The 24916-nt window shown below is 34.4% G+C and overlaps 2 protein-coding genes across 5 annotated transcripts in view; both read left to right on the forward strand.

The window, feature by feature from the left end:
- Positions 1-13322, forward strand: part of ghrhrl (growth hormone releasing hormone receptor, like) — a 77165-nt gene extending 63843 nt beyond the window's left edge. For 3 of the 4 annotated variants that reach the window (XM_073938745.1, XM_073938743.1, XM_073938744.1), the window contains 3 exons: positions 5407-5536; positions 8736-8777; positions 12719-13322. In XM_073938745.1, the coding sequence (XP_073794846.1) occupies positions 5407-5536; positions 8736-8777; positions 12719-12820 (274 nt within the window). In that variant the 3' untranslated portion in view covers positions 12821-13322. 4 annotated transcript variants of the gene reach the window in all.
- Positions 13323-19242: 5920 nt separating this feature from the next.
- gpsm2l (G protein signaling modulator 2, like) overlaps positions 19243-24916 on the forward strand; it is a 53965-nt gene continuing 48291 nt past the window's right edge. The window contains 1 exon segment of the mRNA NM_001005936.1: positions 19243-19394. The gene's annotated coding sequence lies outside the window, so the exon portion shown is untranslated.

Raw genomic sequence — 24916 nt, forward strand, 5'->3', positions numbered from 1 at the left:
GCTCAAACAAAGAGCAGTAAACAAAAAAAAACACAGAGATGGCTCTCTCTACCCTCATGTTTAAGGAGGGCACAGCTTACTAACACTAATAAACTAAAACAAGAAAATGAAAAATAAAGACAACAAATTAAAAACTCTAAAACACTAACACATGACACAGAGCAGCACAAATAGAAACAAATAGAAACGTGATTGGTTGGTTAACCAATCAAACAAATAGAAACAATAGAAAATAGAACAATAGATAACAATAGAAACAAATAGAAACGTGATTGGTTGGTTAACCTGTCAACCATATAGCATGGTGTTCAGTCCATTTAAAGAGACTTAAATTTCCCCAAACTTCAGCCATCAGTCTGAAGTCAGTTTTTTTTTTTTTTTTTTTTTTTTTTTTTGAGGCGAGGTGACCCTAGCTTTAAAAACTGACTGAATAATAGTGCTGCTAGAGATTCTGACTTCCATCAGCCGACGCAGCTAAAAACTAATCAAAGAATCCTTAAGGTGACAATGTCGTCTCCAGTCCACAACAGTCTCCTTCAGCGCTGGTCTATTTTCTGCCAGATTTACATTTGCAGTGCTTATCCATGCATCTCCTAGTCACAGTTCATGCATTTCATCACCACATCCTCAGAGTTCTCACACATTTATGGCATTTAAAAGAGCAACTTTTGAATAACATTCTGCCTGGTTTTTGAAGGTGGCATACTGTAAATGCATGCTCAGTCAGATCTGTATATCCACTACAGACTCGCATATAACACATATATATTATGCTAATTTGAACGTATATTTTTTGATACGTATTATTTGATTAACTGCAATTAATCTTTTGACAGCGTTACAAAGCAATGAAACTAAATGAATTATTAATTCATTCCTTTTCCTTTGACTTAGTCCCTTTATTCATCAGGGGATGCCACAGTGGAATGAACCGCCAACTTATCCAACAAATGTATTACACAGGGGCGAAGCAGTGGCGCAGTAGGTAGTGCTGTCGCCTCAAAGCAAGAAGGTCGCTAGTTCGAGCCTCGGCTCAGTTGGTGTTTCTGTGTGGAGTTTGCATGTTCTCCCTGCATTTGCATGGGTTTCCTCTGTCCAAAGACAGGGCTAAATTGTCCGTAGTGTGTGTGTGTGTGGATGTTTCCAAGAGATGGAAGGGCATCCGCTGCTTTAGAACGTGCTGGATGGGTTGGCGGTTCATTCCGCTGTGGTGACCCGGGATTAATAAAGGGACTAAGCCGACAAGAAAATGAATGAATGAATGAATGATAATACCATGCCTTCATTAAACAACCTTGAATAAATATTGTGGTCACTTGAATCATTTTAAAAACAATAACTGCAATGAAGAATTCTCGCTCCAAAACCGACACTGTTACCAAGCAACACAAGAATCACAATGGAGCACTGTTTGTACGTCCATGTGTCAGAGGATCATTTTCAGTAGATTTCAGCCCAGCACAGCTCATTTTTAAGAGCACTGAATGACCCAGAGATTATCTGGACAGAGATGTGTGGAGGTGTCGCTTATCTGTCCCGTTAATGCTGTTATCATGAACACTGAAAAAAATGATTCAAAGATAATTCCTTGGATTTACTCAATTTTTTTACGTTAGGAGGTTGTAAACAATTTATTTGGGCTGAATTTAAACAAACAAATTAAGTTGAACATTACTAAACTTAATTTGTTTGTTTAAATTCAACACAAATAAATTGTTTGCAACAGTTCTGCATGCAACACTTTTTTCAGTGAAGAGACTCTTCTGTTTCAGCCAATAATGAGTGTTTGCTGCTGTTTTGTGTTGTATACGGACTCATGCATATGCAGATTTCACACAGGCCTGTCAATTGCACTCTAGAATCTGTGTTTTGTGGAGGTTTACCACAATATTTTATGCTTTTAAGCGCTTTTCATTGTGTGCGGTGGTGCTCATAATATAAAGCAAATTGAGTTCATTGATCTGCGAGTGCAGTTTTCACATTTTTAAAAATAGAGGCACTTCTACTTTATATGTAGATTTAAAGGAACAGTTCATCTGCAATGATTTTTTTGCCATTACACTTTAGCGAGTGAACACTGTAAAATTGCTAGATTCCACACAATTCCTTCATGTTGTCTTGACACAACTCAAATAAGTTCACTTAATCATTTTTACAAGGGTGACACGGTGGCGCAGTGGGTAGCATTGTCGCCTCACTGCAAGAAGGTTACTGGTTTGAGTCTCTGGGTCAGATGGCATTTCTGTGGAGTTTGTATGTGTTGGTGTGGGTTTCCTCCGGGTGCTTCGGTTTCCCCCACAATCCAAATCCATGTGCTATAGGGGAATTGAATAAACTAAATTGGCTGTAGTGTATGAGTGTGTGTGAATGTGAGAGTGTATTGGTGTTTCCTAGTACTGGGTTGCAGCTGGAAGGGCGTTTGCTGTATAGAACATTTGCAAGAATAGTTGGCGGTTCTTTCTTATGTAGCGACCTCTGAAAAACAATGGACTAAGCTGAAGGAAAATTAATGCATGAATTGTAAATAATGTACAAATATATTTAAAATCTCCTCATGCTATTTGCTTATTATATATGTTCACATTTACAAAATCTGTTGCTGTGGTGTGTGTGTGTACATTTTATATATATATATATATATATATATATATATATATATATATATATATATATATATATATATATATATATATATATATATATATATATATACATATATATATATACAGTTGAAGTCAGAATTATTAGCCCCCCTCAATTATTAGACCGCTTGTTTATTTTTTCACCAATTTCTGTTTAACGGAGAGAAGATTTCTAAACATAATAGTTTTAGTAACTCATCTTTAATAACTGATTTATTTTATCTTTGCGATGATGGCAGTAAATAATATTTCAAGACACTTCTATACAGCTTAGTGACATTTAAAGGCTTAAATAGGTTAATTAGGGTAACTAGGCAGATTAGGGTAATTAGGCAAGTTATTGTATAACAGTGGTTTGTTCTATAGACTGTCGAAAAAAAAATTGCTCAAAGGGGCTAATAATTTTGACCTTAAAATGGCTATTAAAAATTATAAACTGCTTTTATTCTTGCCAAAATAAAACAATTAAGACTTTCTCCAGAAGAAAAAATATTATCAGACATACTGTGAAAATTTCCTGAATCTGTTAAACATCATTTGGAAAATATTTTAAAAAGTAGAAAAAAAATCAAAGGGGCCTAATAATGCTGACTTCACGTAGAAGATCATAGTAAATTCAAACAGTGTAGTTAGGTTTTCAGAGTTTAAGTTCAGTTCAGTTTAGCTCAGTTCAGTGTGGTTGAATATTCACTATTGAGAGTCCAAACACTGAAGAGCAAATCCATCGCTGCGCAGCTCTACAGATCCTGAACCATGCAAGCTAGTGGTTGCAGCAGCAAGGAAAAAAACTTCACCTTATATATACTTACTCTTACTCCCTGGGCCATTTATATCGCAGTCGATATTCAGCCGCACCATATTGGTGTTTTGGGAAGGGCATCCGCTGCATTAAACATGTGCTGGATAAGTTGGTGGTTCATTCCGCTGTGGCGACCCCTGATTGATAAAGGGACTAAGCCGAAAAGAAAATGAATGAATAAATAAATCAATATTGGTGTTTTGTAACATCTAGTATTTATGAGCTAGGTTGTTAGCCCAACGTTCAACCTCCAACCCTTAATTTCACCCCCTGAATTATTGACCCACCTGATTTTTTTAACACTTTTCTAAACATAATAGTTTTAAAAACTTGTTTCTAATAACTGATTTATTTTTATCTTTGCCATGATGACAGTAAATAATATTTGACTAGATATTTTTCAAGACACTTCTATACAGCTTAAAGTGACATTTAAAGGCTTCACTAGGGTAATTAGGTTAACTAGGCAGGTTAGGGTAATTAGGCAAGTTATTGTATAACGATGGTTTGTTCTATAGACTATTGAAAAAAAAAACATTTAGCTTAAAGGGGCTAATAATTTGGTCCTTAAAATGGTGCTTAAAAAAATTATGACTGCTTTTATTCTAGCCGAAATAAAACAAATAAGACTTTTTCCAGAAAATAAAAATTATCAGGCATACTTTTGGCAAACTTTCCTTGCTCTGGTAAGCATCATTTGGGAAATATATATATATTAAAAAAAAATTATAATTCTAAGTGGGTTTAATAATTCTGACTTCAACTGTATATATATAGATAAAACAAATACTATGGATGTCAATGGTTACAGGTTTTCAGCAATTTCCAAAAAAGCTTGTTTTGTGTTAAAAAAAAAAAAAAAAAAAAAAAAAAACTTCATAATTGTTTGAAACAATTAACGGGTGATTAAATAATAACAGAATTTTCATTGGGTGGACTATCCCTTTAATTCAAAGAAATTATTTAATACTTTTGATAATTAAAGTTTATTTATAAACTAATTTCGAGAGGATTATTAGTGGCATAGCGCAAAATGCGGGGGTCAGATGATCACAAACTGAAGAGCGGGGGTCCACTACGCCGCCCAGGATCCCTAATTTTGATTGTTCACTGCTTGTCCTGCATTAACCTACGATTGATTCAACAAACGGGTGATTCCTAACTCCCTATAAATACCCAGAGATTCTTACCTCAGTTTTCTCCCTCTGGAAAAATCCCCCTACCCTACTCCCCCTCCTTTCCACAGCAACCCTTTCATTAGCACTGTTGCCTCACAGCAAGTCCCTTCTAAACCAGTCGACATTTCTGTGCAGAGTTTGTTCGTTCTCCTCGTACTCGTGTGGGTTTTCCCTGGGTTCTCTGGTTTTCTCCCACTGTCCAAAAAATATACAAACTAAGTAAATTGAACATGTCAAATTGCCATCATAGTCAAAGTCTTGGCAAGCCGTATATCTCTCTTAAGCCAACCCCATATCTGTCAATAGTCAGAAATGAGTCATTGAGTTCCTTGAGATCTACCTGAGCTCAAACTCCCCTCTTGCCCTAAGTAGTGCAGGACTCAAGGATCTTATGAGCTCAGGGCTCTCTCCCTGGACAGCATGCCAAACAAGCTTATTACCAATCATCAGCTAAGTGTGAACTCTTGAAATGCTATTTTATTTCAGTTAGTTTTTGCCATGTCTGTTGATAGTTTCATTTCATTTTTGCTTTTCATTTATTGTAAATTTTTTATTTTACTTCAGTTTACAAAAATGTTTTTTGACCAATAGTTTTCGTGATTTAACGTAATGTATGTTTAATTTATAATAGATTTATAGTCAATATTGGTCTGAAGTCATGCAGTAATAATTATGCTCATGCTCTTTTGAGTCCACAAATTCCACGCATGAAAAGCGGTGAGTACTAAATCTGCCCAATAACCCTCTCACTGATCCTCCTCTCCATCTTTATCTCTGTTTTCCTCAGGCGACTGACCAAGTCCACACTCCTGCTCATCCCTCTCTTCGGCACTCATTACATGATCTTCAGCTTTCTCCCAGACTACTTCAACACGGGCTTGCGGCTCTGCATTGAGCTGTGTCTGGGCTCCTTCCAGGTTATCCAGACACTATCAGCACCACACGGCTTAACTCAGCACCAGTCTATTTATAAATGTAAACGTATTACACACAGCTTTCACACTGAATTTTGAGTTTGCCAAATTTCAGCTGTTGAAGTTGACTGAAAATCAAGCATTTGATATTTTCTGATTTTCATTGGCAAATCAAACACAGCACAAACAGTCAGGTCCAATTCACAAATGAATGACTCACTGAACCATTTCTCGTTGATGGATCAGAAACACACACACAGAGCAAATTGTATAGTCTGATTCACGAGAAAATGACTTTGCAATTAGAGTTGCACGGATTACACGTACTACGGTAGCACTGCAATACTATGGCTCCAAAATACTGTTGATGCCAATGTGGTCTCTAAACGGTAGTATACTGTCAAAAAAATCTATAAATTACAGAAAATTACTAATAATTACCAAAAGGTTGAATAACAGAAATTCACCAGAAATTCAAATTTAAGGACATTTCTGTAACTTAATGGGCTCTATTTTTACGGTCGATGCGCAGAGCGCAAAACGCAGGGCGTAAACGCTTTCAGGGCGTGTCAGAACGCATTTTTGCTAATGTAAGGATGGGAAAATCAGCTTTGCGCCGTGGTGCATGGTCTAAAAGGGTTGAGTTTATTTTCTTAATGAGTTATAGGTCTGTTTTGAGAATAAACCAATCAGAGTCTCATCTCCCATTGCCTTTAAGAGCCAGCTGCGACGCGCCATACGCGCATTCGCTATGTACAGGACGTAAAGTAAGTCTAAGTGGAAAAAATGAGCATTTCACTAGCAAACAGTTAACAGTTTTTTTTTTTAACAGAAAACTGTTAAACAGAGCATCTACTGCGTGGGAATGAGAGATAATGGATCACTTTCGCTCCTGGATAGTTAACCTTTACGCACAGACATCAATTAGTCTATAAATAATTAATTTTGTTTGTTAAGCGCAAATATTCGTTTCAAAACTATTTCTAAATTCAGTTCTAATTTCCAGCAAACGAATAAATGAACAACAATAACGAAGTGTGCTCTAAAACCTGAGTTATATCCTAAAACATGCTGTGCCCCTTATGGTCTAAAACCTGACAGGTGGGCAAATCTAAGCTTGTTTTTAATAAAACAAATATAAATATGGATATAATAAATAATACTGCTAATAATAATAACATTATACAAAAGCAAATTGTTATAAATGAACTGAAAAAGCCTCCCGAGATGAAGAAGATATAAAAGCAGTGATTTTTCATATTTATTTTGGCTAGAAAATAATGTTTTATGTATATATATATATCCTTAATATTTAAATTTTTTCATATGTAAAGATATTTGCCTATTGCTCTCTTGTGCGTATTAAGCAGTGTGTAAGCGAGGCGCATCTCTGCGCCGGAGTTTGACCGGGTTAGTTTTGGTCTAATGAAAAATCTATTTTAATTTCACAAAATAGCGACGCGCCAGCGGTCCGCCTCAGAACGCCTTCCTTTTAGACCAGAAAGCCTATGGGGCGCACATATGAGCGCTAATGCATTTGCTATTTAAACAGCATAGCGCAACGCCTCAAAACCACTCTTGCGCCAAGCTGAAACTAGCAAAAGACTATTGCGCCGTGACTTGCGCCACACTGCGCCGGGTGTATGATAAGGCCCAATATCTGTTATTTTACAGTAAATATCTGTAATTTAACAGCTGCTGTTTAACGTTTTTTTCTGGCACCTGAGCTGCTGGAAATAAGCCATGAAATTATGGATTTTTTTCCCAGTGTATCGTCATTAACGGTTCCACAATAGGTAATGTTGCATGTAGAAAGTCACTAAAATGCACAAATCATTGTAGCAATCATGCAAGGCAAGTTTATTTATATAGCACATTTCATACACAGTGGCGATGCTTAACAGCTTAAACAGGAATAAAAGAGTATAAGAAATATAAAAGAAAATTAAAGTATAAGAAATATAAGAAAACTAAAACAAATAATAAAAAGGATTAAAAGACACAGATAAATCAGACAAAAATGTGTTAAAATAGTTTATAAAATAATGAAACGGAAAGTAAGTATTTTACATTTTGAAAGGTTAGTGGTTAATTCGTATTAATTTGTATGAGTTCAGTCGTACGAAATTTTATGATTTTAAAAAGAAGGTGTGGCACCTAACCCCACCCCTAACCCCAAACCTCATTGGGTGATGAGCAAATCGTACTAAATTGTACGAATTAGATCTTAGGAATTCATACGAATTCCTTTCATACGCCACTAAATCAAAAAGTTATGAATTGCTGTAAGATTGTGTTGATCTGTGAGATGTAACACAGTGCTTATTCAGTAAAGACACAGTAAACAGATGTGTTTTCAGTCTCCATTTGAATGTGCCTAACGTTGGAGCACATCTGATCATTTCTGGAAGCTGATTCCAGCAGCCGGGGGCGGAGTTGCTGAAAGCCGATTCACTGACCTGATTTCTAGCCCTAAACTGCTCCTGTTCTGACTTTGTAATATGTTGCAGGTCCGAATGATAGGAAAGGATGTTTATTTACAAATGAAAAGTTGACTAGACAAAACATGAAATATTTTGTGTTCATAAGGTCTGCAAAGAAATACAAGTCAAAGTAAATTTGGAAATCACTTCTCTTTTTTTTTTTATTTGCGTTTTCCATACTTTCCAAACTTTTTCTGATTTGTGATTGTAGCTTAAACAAGCAGCAAAATTATTATAGTTTTTTATTTATTTTTTTATTTTGGAGTGTAGCACTGCATGTTTATGATTTAAATTTGTAATTGAACATGAACAAAAATAGGATCTTTGTGCTTGAGATCCTGTTTATATGCACTCCTGTGAAATGAGACAGCTGTTGAATGGCATTAATGTGGAATTAACTGGATTAACTCTTTTATTTGCACCATATTAGTCAGTTCTTCACTGTGACAGTCTCTTGTAGACAGACATGAAGGATTAGGATCTAACCCCACTCACTCAAATCACACAGACACATCCATGATTATGCAGAAATAACACGGCATGGGCTCAGAAATGGTGTTAAAAGCATTTCATTTTTCTCAAAACACTCAATCTGAGATGAAAGGCAAAAGGGAGATGGATTTTTAATATTTGCGGAGACTTGATCTGAAGAAGATTTTCTATACACAGACTGTAATTTGCAGACACCGACGTTCTCTTTTTCATTGATTTTCTTTAAGGGCCTGATTGTGGCAATTCTCTACTGTTTCCTGAACCAGGAGGTGAGTGATTGCACCATAAAAATACAAATAATTTAAACCCAGAAAGTCCTAATAATGTACCGGAGGCTTGATTATATATGAACAAAGCCATTCTTATGTAACAAAAAACTTTATAGGAGCTTTGCTAATATTCTGGAAAAGTTTTATCAACAAATTTTCTTCCAATAATTGATTTGGAAAAGTTGTTTCAATCCAGTATGAGCTTCTCTCTGTCTAACATTTAATATTTTACAGATGATTTTCATTTTCATTGGCAAATCAAACACAGCATGAACAGTCAAGTCCAATTCATGAATGAATGACACATTGAAACCATTTCTTGCTGATGGAATAGCAAATGGTATGGTCTGATTTATGATGAAATGACTTTGCAATCAGTGTAGATTGGTTCACAAACACCTGACTCTTTTAAAATGGATCTTTTTGGTGAAATGGTGTAATCACTGTGGTTTGATTCATTAACAAATGACTCTTTTGAATTCATTTTGTTTAGTGAATTGATGAAACCAGTGTGGTCTGATTTACAAACAAATGACTCTTTTAAAAAGTTTCTATTTGGTGAATCGGTGTAATCAGTGTGGTCTGATTCATAAACAAATGACTCTTTTAAAAAGTTTCTATTTGGTGAATCGGTGTAATCAGTGTGGTCTGATTCATAAACAAATGACTCTTTTAAAAAGTTTCTATTTGGTGAATCGGTGTAATCAGTGTGGTCTGATTCATAAACAAATGACTCTTTTAAACAGTTATATTGGTGAATCGGTGTAACCAGTGTAGTCTAATTCACAAACAAATGACCCTTAAAACAGTTATAATTTGTGAATTAGTGTGGGCAGATTTACAAACAAATGACTTTTAAAATTATTTTGTGTAGTAAATCGATGTATCCAGTGTGGTCTTATTCAAAAACAAAGGACTTTAAGATGGCTCTTTTTGGTGAATCGGTGTAACCACTCTGGGGAGATTCACAAGCAAATGACTGATTTAAAATGATTCTGTTTGATGAATCGTGTTAGCACTGTGGTCTGATTCACAATCAAATGACTCTTTTAAAACAGTTCTCATATTTGTTTAATCAGTGTAGCCAATGTAGTCTGAACCACAAACAAATGACTCTTTTAAAATGATTCTTTTTGGTGAATCTTTGTAACCAGTGTGGTGTGGTTCAAAAACAAATGACTCTTTTAAACAGTTCTATTTGGTGAATCAGTCTAACCAGTGTGGTGTGATTCACAAACAAATGACTCTTTTAAACAGTTCTATTTGGTGAATTAGTGTAACCACTGTGGTCTGATTCACAAACAAATGACTCTTTTAAAACAGTTATTATTGGTGAATCAGTGTGGTCTGATTCACAAACAAATTACACTTTTTAAAATAGTTAAAAGCTGTTGACTTTTTTTTTAAGTAAAATCGCGAATAAGTATAAATAATTTATAATGAAATTATTATTATTAATAAAACAAATCTTTCAAATCTGGACAAACTTGTTGTCTGGTGATTTTGCTAATCAGGTTAATATTTGAATGGAGATGATCCGCGTTCTCAGAGGACTAAGTAACATTTGTATTCAAAGTCTGGCCCAACAAAATGCCAATCTTTATTAATTTGATTAGGAAACAGATTGGAGAATTATCAAGAGCTCTGCTCAAAGGCCAATTAGCAATTAAGGATGAAAATAAAAATGCACTGTGGGTTATGAGACCAGTTATTTAATCTACATTACATTTGAAAAAACCTTTATTTGTATTACTTATATTTTTGTTTTTGGATACACACACACACACACACACACACACACACACACACACACACACACACGCACTGGCCGCTTTATTAGGTACACTTTACTTGGACCACTTTTGCCTTCAGAACAGAGATTTTGCTCCATATTGACATGATAGCATCACACAGTTGTTGCAGATTTGTCAGTTGCACAACTATGACGCTAATTTCCTGTTCCACCACATCCCAAATGTGCTCTTTTGGATTGAGATCTGGTAACTGTGGAAGCCCATTGAGTACAGTGAATTCATTGTCATGTTGAAGAAACCAGTCTGGGATGATTAGCGCTTTATGACATGGTGCATTATCCTGCTGGATGTAGCCATCAGAAGATGAGTAAACAGTAGTCTTAAAGGGATGGACAAGGTAAGCAACAATAGTCAGGTAGGCTGTGGCGATGACAGATGCTCAATTGGTACTAATGCGCACAAAGTGTGCCAAGAAAATATTCCCCACACCCTTACACCCCCACCACCAGCCTGAACCATTGATACAAGACAGGATGGATCCATGGTTTCTTGTTGACGCCAAATTCTGACCCTACCATCCGGATGTCGCAGCAGAAATCGAGAATGGGCAGCAGAAATCAGACCGGGCAAGGTCTTCTGTTGTCTAATTTTGGTGAGCCTGTGTGAATTGTAGCCTCAGTTTCCTGTTCTTAGCTGACAGAAGTGGCACCTGGTGTGGTCTTCTGCTGCTGTAGTCCATCCGCCTCAAGGCTTGACGTGTTGTGCATTCAGAGATGCTCTTCTGCAGACCTCGGTTGTAACGAGTGCTTATTTGAGTTACTGTTGTCTTTCTATAAGCTGGAACCAGTCTGGCCATTCTCCTCTGGCATCAACAAGGCATTTGCACCCACAGAACTGCCGCTCGCTGGATATTTTCTGTTTTTCAGACCATTCTCTGTAAACCCTAGGGATGGTTGTGCATGAAAATGCCTGTAGATCAGCAGTTTCTGAAATACTCAGACCAGTGCGTCTGGCACCAACAACCATGTCACGCTCAGAGTCACTTAAATCACCTTTCTTTCCCATTCTGATGCTCGGTTGGAGCTGCAGCAGATCGTCTTGACCACGTCTACATGCCAAAAATGCATCAAGTTGCTGTCATGTGATTGGCTGATTATAAATGTGCATTAACGAGCAGTTGGACAGGTGTACCTAATAAAGTGGCGGGTGAGTGTATGCATGTATACTGTAAAAAAAACTTTTCCTCTGTAAACTGTTGATGCAGTTTCTACCAACTCTGCATTAAAATGGTTTCTATCCATTTTTAGTCACAATATCAATGTTTTAACTTCAGAAAAGTTAACAACATTTAAAATTTCGTAGAATTTTTAAACACAGTGAATGAAAGCAATTGGTTTTTTGATCAATTATCATTTTATAAAATGAAAAGAATACATATTTTTATTTGAAAGAAAAGGAGCCTGTTTCCATCATGAAAAATATTTATTTCTCATAATAATTGACTTTTTTTCTTGTAATAATGGCTTGCTTTCTTACTTTCGTTATTTTGTTATGATGAGAAAGTTATCCATTATTTTGAGAGACATTATTATGAGATCTATTACAGGAAAACATCTAATCACATGATGAGAACTTAATTCAATATAATTTTTTTAAAATGTTCTCATTATTATGAGGGAAAACAGGCTTTCATAGTAATATCAGACCTTAAAATATTAAACAAATATGGACAATTTTCTTAAATGGATAGTTCACCCAAAAATGAACATTGTTATCATTTTCTCACCTTACACTTCTTTCTCAGTTTTTTCTTTCAGGGTTTCTTTCTTCTGTTGAACACAAAGAAAGATAATAAAAAAAACCATCACTCTCATTATTGAATGTATTGTCCCTTTAAGACAGGTCTCAAACTCAATTCCTGTTGGACCGCAGCTCTGCACAGTTTTGCTCCAACCTTAATCAAACACAGATCCAGCTAATCAAGTTGTTCAAGCCTACTAGAGTCTATTAGACAGGTGTGAGTTGGAGATGGTTGGAGATAAACTATGCAGAGCTGCGGCCCTCCAGGAATTGAGTTTGAGATCATTTCTTTAAACTCATATAATATGTGTAAATGTTTATATCCTATTCCTAACATAAGGATTTGAGGAAGTTTTACGATATATATATATATTTTTTTGTTTTCAGGTTCAGAATGAGATACGGTTACGATGGCTTCGGTATCAAGAAGGAAGTTATGCTGTCGTCCCCGTCGGAGTGAAAGGAAGTCAGATGGACACTCCAGTTTAGTGTCAAACCAGAAGAAATTCAATCAAACATTTTACCGTATGCATATTGTTTTGCTCTTTTTATATGACAACAATTGGCTTAAAGAGGACCTAATATGCACATTTTTACAAGATCTAAAATAAGTCTCTGGTATCCCTAAAGTGCGCATGTGAAGTTTCAGCTCAAAATACCACACAAATGATGTTTTATAACTTATTAAAACGGATCCCTTTAGGCTTTGATTCTAATCGTGGCATTTTGGTGACTGTCGCTTTAAATTCAAATGAGGTGCTGTTTTCAATAGAGGGTGAAGCTACAAATGCTTATGTGTCAGCATAGTGGCCTATTCAAAAACAAGACTAACGTCCTATGCTAATGAAGGAGTGCGTTTTAAAGCTGTAAAGATTGGCTGGTATGTTAATAAGCTGACATATGAGCGATCAACAGATCAGGGTTTTCTCCGAGGTTTTATAAAGTCAAACCTTCAAGAATAGAAATTTTAGGCCTTAAAAAGTCTTAAATTCGCTGTTCTAGATCTTAAATATTTTTGCACAGGTCTTATTTTTCCAATGTCCATGTAATGCTACAGGTAATGCTCATTTAAATTTGTTTTTTGTTGTTGTTGCTTGGTTTTCATGGTGTTGTAGTTCTTTATTTCACTAGTCAGCATTACAGCTACAAATGAGGCCAACATGCAATAGCAAATCAGCTTTCTATTATTGAACGCAATGCACGTGGTGAATGTGACGTCATCGCTGTGTTTGCGGAGGTTTGCTTTGGGTGCGCGAGACATGATTTCAGCTGACGGACCGCACAAAATTTTTGGAGACTTGGGCGAATGGTTTGTGCGACGCCGCATTTGATTTGATTTGATTTGAGATGAATATGAATCACTTTAAAGAGATTTTGTTTGAAACTGGTACAACTGTACCGAGATCTTTATGATCCGTCCATGCGTGATCATAGAGATAACCGTATGATCAATAATTCTTTCCTAAAAATTACAACAGCAGTGGGAAAGGAGGAAAGTTTTGTAAAAGTTTAGAAAATCTGAGGGATATGTTTGGTAAAACCAAAAAGAAAGCCCATGGCAAAAGTGGAGACCCAGGTGGTTTTAATATTACAGAATATGTTTTTCCACCAGTCATAGGTTTTATACACACACACACACATATAAATAAATTTAAAAAAAAAAATAATAATAATAATAATATATATATATATATATATATATATATATATATACCCACCTGGCGAAAGTATAAATCAGCCTTAAGATGTTTGTTTGTGTGGTTGTTTTTTCTATAGTTCAATGATGCATCTAGCCTGTCTTCAGAACTGTTCAATTTGAATACAATTATTTTGCCACAAATTTTATGATTTTGCATTTACTCTTATGTGTATGCGTGTTTTTAATATTGTGATATAGGTTTTAAATGTAATACTTAATGTTTTTAAAAAGGTCTTAAAAAGTCTTAAATTTGACATTATGATATCTGCAGAAACCCTGACTGATGAATCGACTAATTTTCACTGCTTTAAAATGCTCCAGTGTTCCTGTATCAGTGGTTACACTCAGTAAACAGTGGTGAGTTCGGTGAACTAATGACCTTCACTGCCAATCGCAGTCATTTATGTTGAGCAGGTAAACACACTGGAAATCCGAGGTCTTGGTATTGGATTGGGATCGAATTCCAGTATCATGACAACACTAATGTCTACACACTGTTAGACATTTTATTGTATTTTTGTAGTAACTTACTGTCATCAAGTTTCTACAACTACAGTAACTTACTGTAAATGTGTTTACTGTAGCAGGACCCTACCACAATTTCATTTTACAGTAAAATAGCCTTACCGCTACTTCTTTTTGTTTTAAAATGCCCTTTTCCGCACTTTAATTTTACAGTATGACATTTTTACAGTACTTTTACTGTTATTTCTTTACATTTTACACCAACAGTAAACCTTTATGTGTAGTATTTACTAACAAATAACCAAACAAATTACAAATTTTTTCCATTAACAATCTCATCTGGTTTTCAACTAACACTTAATGGTCTTAAAAAGTCTTACATTTATGATATCTGCAGAAACCCTGACTGATGAATCGACTAATCTTCACTGCTTTAAAAGGCTCCAGTGTTCCTGTATCAGTGGTTGCACTCAGTAAACAGTGGTGAGTTCGGTGAACTGTTGACCTTAACGGCCAATCATAGTCATTTCTGTTGTGTAGGTGAACACAATGGCAAATTTACAGTAAAATGAAATTGTGGTAGGGCCCTGCTACTGTAAAACACATTTACAGTAAGTTACGGCAAAAATACAATAAAATGTCTAACAGTGTATAGACATTAGTGTTGTCATGAGATATATCTAGCTGCAGACCCGCAGAACCACACACGTTCCAGGCACACACAATCTAGCACACACGATCTAGGCGAACCATATATGGTAACTCCTTTGGAGCATTATCGCCACCTACTGTATTTCACAAATAGGGTGATTGAGATCCCCGTGCTACAATTGCTATTTATTAGACTTTGAAAGGTTTAGGGCTTTCCACATCAGTCATTATTTTATCGTTTTATCTTTTCTAAACTCAGATTATGAAAATAAAAATAATTTTATTCACGTATCCACAATAGACCTAATAGACATAATAGACCATCTAACTGTAGAAAATTAGAGGGAATTAAGTGTAATAACCTAATTAAGGATCATAATATTAGCATACTTGGTTAAAATCGTTTTGCTGTTAAATATAAAAAAAGCAAACAATAATGTCACATTAAAATAAATTACTATAGTTAATTATTTAAACAATGTATAATAGCTATAAACTGACATAAATCTTAACTGATTATCTGATTATAAATTAACTTTTACTAAACTGTAGCAACTGTTAGTTATATATATATATATATATATATATATATATATATATATATATATATATATATATATATATATATATATATATATATATAATTATTAAAAGTTAATTTGTTTGTATTGCTAAATTTGTTGCAACTAATTACCACGAATTACCAGCACTTTATGGTTTTAAAAAACAATAAATTACTAACTATAAATTATAGTATTGAATGTGGGAACTCATTAATAAAAAAGTTATTAGAAAGTTAATCTATACTATTAATCGCTTGAGTAAAGTAATAATCAATACATTTAAACGTGTAAAAAGGTTTGTATTACACATAAAGATGTATTATTGACTATATTAACTTGATTTTCCTGTATTATAAATGAATCCATTATATAAATTAACCTGTCCATTTTATATCATTCAGCAAGGCCAGTAAACGTGTATCTGCTACATTGACTTTGTCAGATAAATAGTGACTGATCATCTACAGTATGATGGATGATAGAAAACTTAGTCTATTATATTGAATGGTGATCGGAAACAACGTCCCCCATTCACCCGTCTTGATCGCCATATTTGTGAAATAGTATGCATTATTGTTTACGGTGTACAATATTAATTAACGATATATAAAAATATATTGATGATGATGTCCGAAAATACGCTAATATCATTACCATTCGCCGTAACATATATGGTTTGTCTAGATTGCGTGTGCTGGATTGTGTGAACCTGAAACGTGTGTGGTTCTGCGGGTCTGCAGCTGGATATTAATGGTTGTCACGATACTGGAATTCGATACCAAATTCCTAACATGCGGTAAGCTACTGTAAAAGTTTTAACCCACAATGCAGTGCATATTACAGTAGTGAACTGTAAAGAATGTGTGTGGTATTTTACAGGGAGTTTTTGCCGTAAATAACTGTAAAATTGCCTCAGAGTCTAACGAGTGTACATATATTGAGTTTCAAAACTAAACACATGCTCCAAAATAATAATAATAATACATTTTACTTACAGTGTGCTTTTCTCAGACCTAAAGCGCTACAAGGCAAACAGTAACAAAGCAGAACATTAAATAATAAAAACATATAAATAAATAAAATAATAAATATGAACGATTCAGTACAATTGGATGATTAAATTATCAAAAATAATCAATCTAAGGTAAAAACAACATTAAAAAGGTGATACTTCAGGAGTTTATTAAAACAGTCCAGAGAAGTTGCATTTCCAATGCTGATGGGCCATTCCATAGCTTGGGTGCACCGTACAAATAAGCATGACCACCCATAGTCTTAAAAATGTTAATTTGAGATAAAAATGTGCCAATTATGTATTTATAATTCTATGTTTGAATATTTATGGAGAGGGGTCTGGATGCAGACCCGGTGCAGTGCAATCTGAGCTGCATCCAATTCTTTTTTAATGGGCTCACCTAACCCCACCCCTCACAGTGACATCACTAGCTCCATTTGAGTGCATTGTGTCGGACATTGCAATCTCAGCTTGAGTCATGCAATCTCAGCTTGCATCATAAAGGCTGCATCCTGATACTATTGGATCAGGCTCTCAAAACAATCTAGCAGTTAATACTGTGTCTTATTTTCCCAAGAGTGTTGAAACAAACTATAAACAAGCGATTACAGCATCTGCTGCTCCTCCAAAATGTGTTAATTCACTGAAAATGCAATGTTTTCATATGTCAAAGGTGCATCCAAAGACTGTTGTGTTGCTTCATATGTAGCTTTATCTTCCTCACCAAATGTGCATTTATACTGTGAACGGATATGTAAATCACTGTAACGCATTTTGTATTGTATAATAGGCTACTGTATATGTATTTTCCAGCTCTGATGCATTATTTATTTGCCTATTTCCATGTTTGGAGTGACCTTAAATCTTTTAAAGCCTCACAGAGGTGGAATAAGATGTTATATATCTGTGTGGATTTTCTCCACTTCAGTAGTGCAATACTCAGCTGATGATGTGTTTTTTTTTTTTTTGTGCATACGTTAGTGTCGTGTTTTATCTCAAGTGCTGATAATTTGATAAGTGTCTATAATGCATAGGCCTATATACTTTTTGATTTAAACAGATAAAAATAAATGAACTTTAGAAATATGTAAATGACTGCTGGATTTGTCTGTCTGTAAAAAAAAAAAAAAAAACACTGACCCCTGCTGGTCAATATTAATCACCATTCGGAAGCTAAAGGGATAGTTCATCCAAAAATGAAAGTTTACTCTTTACTTATTCTCCCTCTAGTGGTTTCAAACCTTTAGGAGTTTCGCTATTCTGTTGGACACTACTTTATTTTGAAGAAAGCTGAAAACCTGTCCTGTAACCATTGACCTCTGTAGGATAGGAAAAACAAATAGACCTATACTATAGAAGTCAATGGTTACAGGTTTCCCGCTTTTTAACAAATATATTTTGTGTTCAACAGTAGAAAGAAATTAAAACAGGCTGAAACAAAAAAAGAATGAATAAACATGACAGAATTTTCATATGTGGGTGAACTATATTATCTATATTGTAAAATTCTTGCATTTTTAAGCTGAATCAAATCAACCTTATGAGTCCATTGAACTTGTATTATGTTAAACCGACTTAAAACAGCTTTCGTAACTTATAAAATCAAGTTAGAACATGATTAACTTGGTTTAATAAGTTACATGAACTAAACACATTTTCTGTCATGAATAATTTATCATAAATTGGTTACAATGTAGGCTAATGCTTAAAATAAGTTCACAGTGTATACTCAAGTTGATCGTTTACTGTCAAGGATGCCACCAGTTTGAGTAGCAGACCAAAAATAAAGAAGAAAAATACGTTTTTCTTCTTCGAGCACAAGAATGTTCAATTAATTCAATCGAAATGATTCTTTCGGACAGTCCTTTCAATAAACCGATTCGCCACGAGTCAACTCTAAAATATGTTTTTTTCTTTTGCCTTGTTAAAATGTCTATTAACTATAACAATTAATTTCGTTTAGCTTATTTTGTCATATAAAAAATATTGCTCTGGTATTTAAACATTTAACAAAAATGCCCTGTTACAGTCAATTGAATCACAAACTCACAAACTCTTTGCGATTTAGTTCGACCAAACATTCAAATGATTATTCGCTTGTTTATTATTGTTTACTAATCAATAGGTCATAATAATTCATAATATGTTAGTTAGAACTTTAATGTAAGCTATCATCCTTCACCAGATCCTCACTATCTTTTAGCGAATTGGCTGACATAATCATTAGTTGAAAACCTTCATAAAACTATGCAGTTTTAAATGTTGCATCGAAAGTTCATTTGAAATAAGTTAAATAGTACGTTGTTAGAAAATAGAAGCACGTCTTTTTGAAAACGCTCTATAAAGTCGGTTGGCGAATCGGTTCAGTTGAATCATTCAATTGAATCTATTTAAAGGACCGAGCGAAACTTCAGCACGGAGGCATCATGATGATGAGGCGTGGCGTTTACAAACTCCTGTGCAATGATTGGCGTGCCAAAGCAAAAAAAAAAACTTTCCTTTTTTTCCGAAAAAAAGTAAGGAAAGGAAAGTGTCTTGAGAAAACATGGCGGAGTAAGAGAAAAACAAATTCACCGATGCTTTTCGACAACGCGTGAAACTCTCTGACCGCAGGACATGTAGCGCTGCTTAAACACACTTTACAGCGGTACAAATCTGCAACTGTCTGAGGTATGATTTTGATTTCTCTTTCAGCGTTTTCTTTGAGTACAAACAGCTTCTCCACAGAGCCTTTCTGTTTCTGTTTTCCTGCGCTTCCTTGCCTTGTATTTCTCGAGAATGTTTTTACATTTGTATTGCAGCTCGATGTCGTAAATAAACGATTTCTAGATGTAAAAAACTATATTATTGTTTATCTCAAAGACACGTTTGAAAAGTATGGTGACCATGATAAGATATGTCAAAACTGTGTTCACTTATACTTGGAGACAAGTTATGTTATTTGCAGCCTAAATGATAAAAGATGTCACTTTTAAAGTTTGTTTTTTTTTCCAAATAACGTTAGCAGAAGTAAGTTATCGATACACATATGTACCGTGTTTATACATCACTAAACCTGTATGGTTAAAATGGTAAAAGCCAGCTTAATGGTGTCCAAACAGGATTGTTTTGATTAGATTACAAGTTTACAAATGCGACAAAAAACTTTTTTTGTCGATGAGATTTGATCTGATTCTTGTGAATAATATGTAGATTAAAATATGAAACTGTTCAATAATAGGTTTGTTTTTTCATGTGTAAAGTATGTTAATAAACCTATATTTTTAATTTGGGGGCGATATATGTCTAAAATGTGAAAAATCTGACAATTCACTTAATGTTTTAAGATTTTAAGTTATTATTATTTATATATTGTTAATATTTAAAGTTCTTTCTTGCAGTTTGAGTGTTTACATTTTAGTTCATGTTTTTAATATGTGTGATATGTCTTTTTTTTTTTTTTTTTTTTACAAGTTATTTATTAAAGAAATTCTATTTAGCTTTATTGTAATATGGTTGTGGTAAAAATGGGGTCCAAACAGGATGATTTTGATTAGATTACAAGTTAGAAATGCGAGTTAGAAAATCAATATGATATTTAATCTGATTATTATGGTTATATATGGTGAGATGTCACTGAAGTGTGAAAAATGGAATCAAGTTTTTGTTTTCTGTGCAGTGCTATTTTAAAATTATATATTATAATATTAATATTTTCTTTCTTGCAGTGTGAGGGGTTTAAATTATAGTTAATGTTTTTACTGTGTGATTTGTCTTTTGTTAATACAAATTATTCATTAATGAAACTCTATTTAGCTTTATTTTAATATGGTTATGGTAAAAGCCAGCTTAATTGTGTCTCAACAGGATGATTTTGATTAGATTACAAGTTAGAAATGTGAATAAACACTTTGTTCCATCAATATGGCATTTAATACAACTATTATGAACATAAGTTAATATAAAACTGCAATAATAGGCTTGGTTTTCCTTATATAAAGCATTTTATTTACCTTTAATGTTTTTATTTTATTTTTGATTTTGTGTTGAGTGTAGGGTTGGGTCGGTATATGATTCTGACAATATGATACCAAGTTATTTATTAAAGAAATTCTATTTAGCTTTTTTTTAATATGGTTGTGGTAAAAAGCCAGCTTAATGGTGCCGAAGCAGGATGATTTTGATTAGATCACAAGTTAGAAATGCAACGAAAAAGTTTCATAAATATGAGAATTGAACCTTTTACTGATTCTTGTGAATATATATATATATATATATATATATATATATATATATATATATATATATATATATATATATATATATATATATATATATATAAATACTACTAATATTATTTTAATACTGTGCAATAATCGGCTTGGTTTTATTTAGGTAAAGTGTTTTATTAACTTTTAAACTTTTGATTTGGGGGGAGAGATACAGTATGATTAAAGTGTGGAAAAATGTGTCCATTCACTTAATGTTTAAAGATTTAAAGTTTTTATTATTATTTATATAATTTATTGTTTATAATATTTATATTCTTGCAGTTTGAGCGGTTTCAATTTTAGTTCATGTTTTAGTCATTTTTTATGTGTCTAATTTAATTTAATAAATTAAACTGTAACATAATTAAATTATTTATTGTCATTTTGAATATAAATAATGAAAGGAAATCTATTTAGCTTTATTTTAATATCTTCCTTTCTGATTATTTTTTTTAATTTTATTTTTTTTATTAGAATATGCAAAAAGGTAGATAAATTGGGATCATACAAATACAAAAAAAATCAACAAAAAACCATAACAAAACAACAATAAAAAAAACAAATAAAAAAAAAACAAATCCTTTCTGATTATTAAAACAAAGTTTTTTTATTACTTTTTTAAATTAAGACAAAGATTTTAAATATTAATGTTTAATTTGAGTAACAAATGTGTATGTTAAATTTTTGTAAACAATATATCTGTGCAATACAAAAATAATAACTCTGTTGTTGTTGTTGTTAATAATAATAATTATTATCATTATCAATAATTGTTTGTTTGTTTGTATTTGGGGTGAAATATGACTCAAATATAATTCCTCCTGTATTTTCCTTGTCTCATTATAAGCAGTTCCTTGCTTTTAAAAGTTCCCCATGGGGTTTTATGAGAAACACCTGGACAGGCTCATTCTGACAGAACTGACACAGCAGCTTTTTATCTGCATTTCACTTTATAAATCTTTTAATAAGGTGGCATGGTGGCTTAGTATTTAGCACTATCACCTCACAGCAAGAAGTTTGCTGATTCGAGTCCTGCCTATGCCAGTCGGCATTTCTGTGGGGAGTTTGCATGTCCTCCTCGTGCTGGCATGGGTTTCCCCCATAGTCCAAACAAGTGCTTTAAGTGAATTGGATGAACTGTAGTGTATGAGTGTGTGTATGGGTGTTTCCCGGTACTAGGTTGCAACTGGAAGGTCATCCGCTACATAATACATACATATGTTAAAATAGTCGGCGGTTCATGCCGCTGTGGCAACCCATGATAAATGAGGGACTAAGCTGAAGGAAAATTAATGAATGTGTGAATATAAAACCGACTTTACCTCAGTTAATCTGGACTATTTACTGCTCAAATAGTAAGCAGCCTAATGAGTCTTGATGTATTAGCATAAACAAAATGAAGTGAAATGATGCAGTTGTTTCTTTATATGAATACGGTGCAGTGTGTGAGCGGTTGAAATTACTGGTATTGCTTGTTTAGTGAAATTACTCTGCCAAGGAAGTTAAATTTCAAACAAGACAGAAAAATTCCTCCAGTGTGTCTTTATCTCACGCTCGAGTAAACGTACAGTTGGACGTGGCCTTGGGTTTTGCACCAACTGGCTCTGCGTTTCAGGAACGGAGCCACGAAACCGCTGTGTTTGGCCAAATGTGGTCTAAATGCAGAAGTGTCTGCAAATGATATCAATTTTTCATGCTGGATGAAATGGAGGTTCTGGCCCTTTCCTCAGACGGTCCATTGATGTAGTTTCGAAGATGTGAACAATGCTTTTAGATTTCTGCTCAATACAAGGAATTCCTGAAGTACAAACAAACATGATTTTTGACGTATTTTCCTGTGTGATTTCCCAAGATGAAGTTGGGCTAGAAGTATGTCTCAATCTGCTCTAGTGCTGCACAATATGGTTTCAGCATTGGTATTGCAATGAGAACTTTTTAATATTGACGATCATATATTGATGATTAAGGATTATACATTTATGAGTGATTTAAAGGTGCTGTGTGTCAGTTTTTTTACTCTTCTAAAGCATAAAAATACTACAATATGTTTGCAGATATTTAAGAAACATGCTGAACATTCTTGTTTATCTGAAAAACAATGCTGAAGTCAGATAATCTGCTTTGAAAATGTGAGTTACAGTATGTGCCGGAACGGCTGTCTTAGTTTTGGTTATTTAACCCGCCCAATGCTAGTTCAGCCAATTATATTTCAGCACCCCAGGTTGCCTTGATGGAAAACCGTGTATTTTCTGAGTGGTTCGGTTTAGTTTGGTAAGCTTTTATGGCCGTTTCCACTGTCAAAAGGTGTACCGTACCACTTTTTCGGCACCCTTTCGAAAGGGTACCAAACATGAGAAAGTGTATCAAAAGGCGGAGCTAGACGCGCAGCTGAACGCTATTGGTTTACAGAGATACTCCCTTCGCTTACGCAACAAGCCAGAATGAAAACAGAAGAGTCGCCATGTTTAAAAAGCACAGCCGAGAGATTACAGCGGAGTTATATATACATATAATAACCAGCCATGGTCGATCCGGGCTCGAACAAACCTTGTCGTTGTCTCGATGAACAGCCACAAAGCCATGAGTAGAGCAGATTTACCCTGTGCCCCATAGTTCTTTACGAGCCAGTCTGAAGTGCAAGCGGTTTCGCTTTCTTGCTTGCGCTCGATGTGCGTCTATATCTGAAATAACAAACTTCTTGAGCTGATGATAATAACATGCGCTTGATAATTGATGTGCTTTTGAAACCCGATCCTGTTAGACACTGACAAACGCGATAGTGAAGCACGAAAAAAAGGAGAAACCGGAAAACAGGAGCACATTATTTCTTCAGCAAACGTGAACAAACTGCCTTGTTTCATTTTTTATCATCACCTTTTGGACTATTATGAACTCAGAATGATGGAGTGACTCTCTGACAGAGGCTACATGTGCTGCTGAAGATTACAGACATACAGTAGATGAGAGGTTTTCACTGACTGTAGGCTATATTTTGTGTTGTAACCTAATTAAGCACTAAATGTCTGCTGTGTGTAGTTTTTCTGTAGTTGGTAACATATCAGAGACTGTAAGGGTCTGTATGTGTTCATATATGTTCATTTATTTAATATAATTACAGACGTTAAAGTAGGCTATTTCACACCGTCATTGATCTGCAGGTATAATCAATCATGTTTATAGAAAAGTTAGTAATAAACATTTATACACAAGTATTTATGTGTGTTAAGCGTCTGTTTTGTGGGAAGTGCTTCTCATATGATATGTGAGCGACCCGTACAGCTTTATTGTAGACATTTTCTCGAGCGAGAATGATGCGACTGACACTTTGTCATACACTACACCCACCAAAAGCCAAAGTACCATTGGTAGTGGAAACACAAGCCTGATAAAGGTGAATCGTACTGACCTGAACCGTACTGTACTGTACTGTACTGTACCAGTCAGTGGAAACGAGCCATAATTCATTCAGTCAGAAAGGATCTCAAAGTATGTATCCGTGACTGAAATGCAAGCTCTGGTGGACAGTAGCAGACTCTGAAATGAGACGCAGATTCAGAGTTCAGGATTCCGATCCACTTTTGTAGTGTTTTTATACATTGTTGTGAAGTTAAAGGCTTCATCTTCTGTCGTTAAATCAATGAGCAAATGTGGAGCACTTAACCGGCGTCGACTCTCTTCCCAGAGGATGTTGAGCTCACGCAGCATCCTGAACGTTCTATTACTGTTATATCGCACTTTGTAAAGAAACTGGTCTGGCGGCTAATGCGTTTTGTGGAAAAATACATTTTGTACTCTGCCTAAAATGTACATTCTTAAATGTTATTAATGGCAGCAATTCACATATAAATTAAGCTACATCTGAACAGTGATTTCCAAAAATAAAATCCAAATGTAAAAAATGGCGTTTTGCAAAACGCGATAAACGCCATTTTTTATTTATTT

This window comes from Danio rerio, chromosome 23 (genome assembly GCF_049306965.1).
Source record: "Danio rerio strain Tuebingen ecotype United States chromosome 23, GRCz12tu, whole genome shotgun sequence".
Taxonomy (NCBI): domain Eukaryota; kingdom Metazoa; phylum Chordata; class Actinopteri; order Cypriniformes; family Danionidae; genus Danio; species Danio rerio.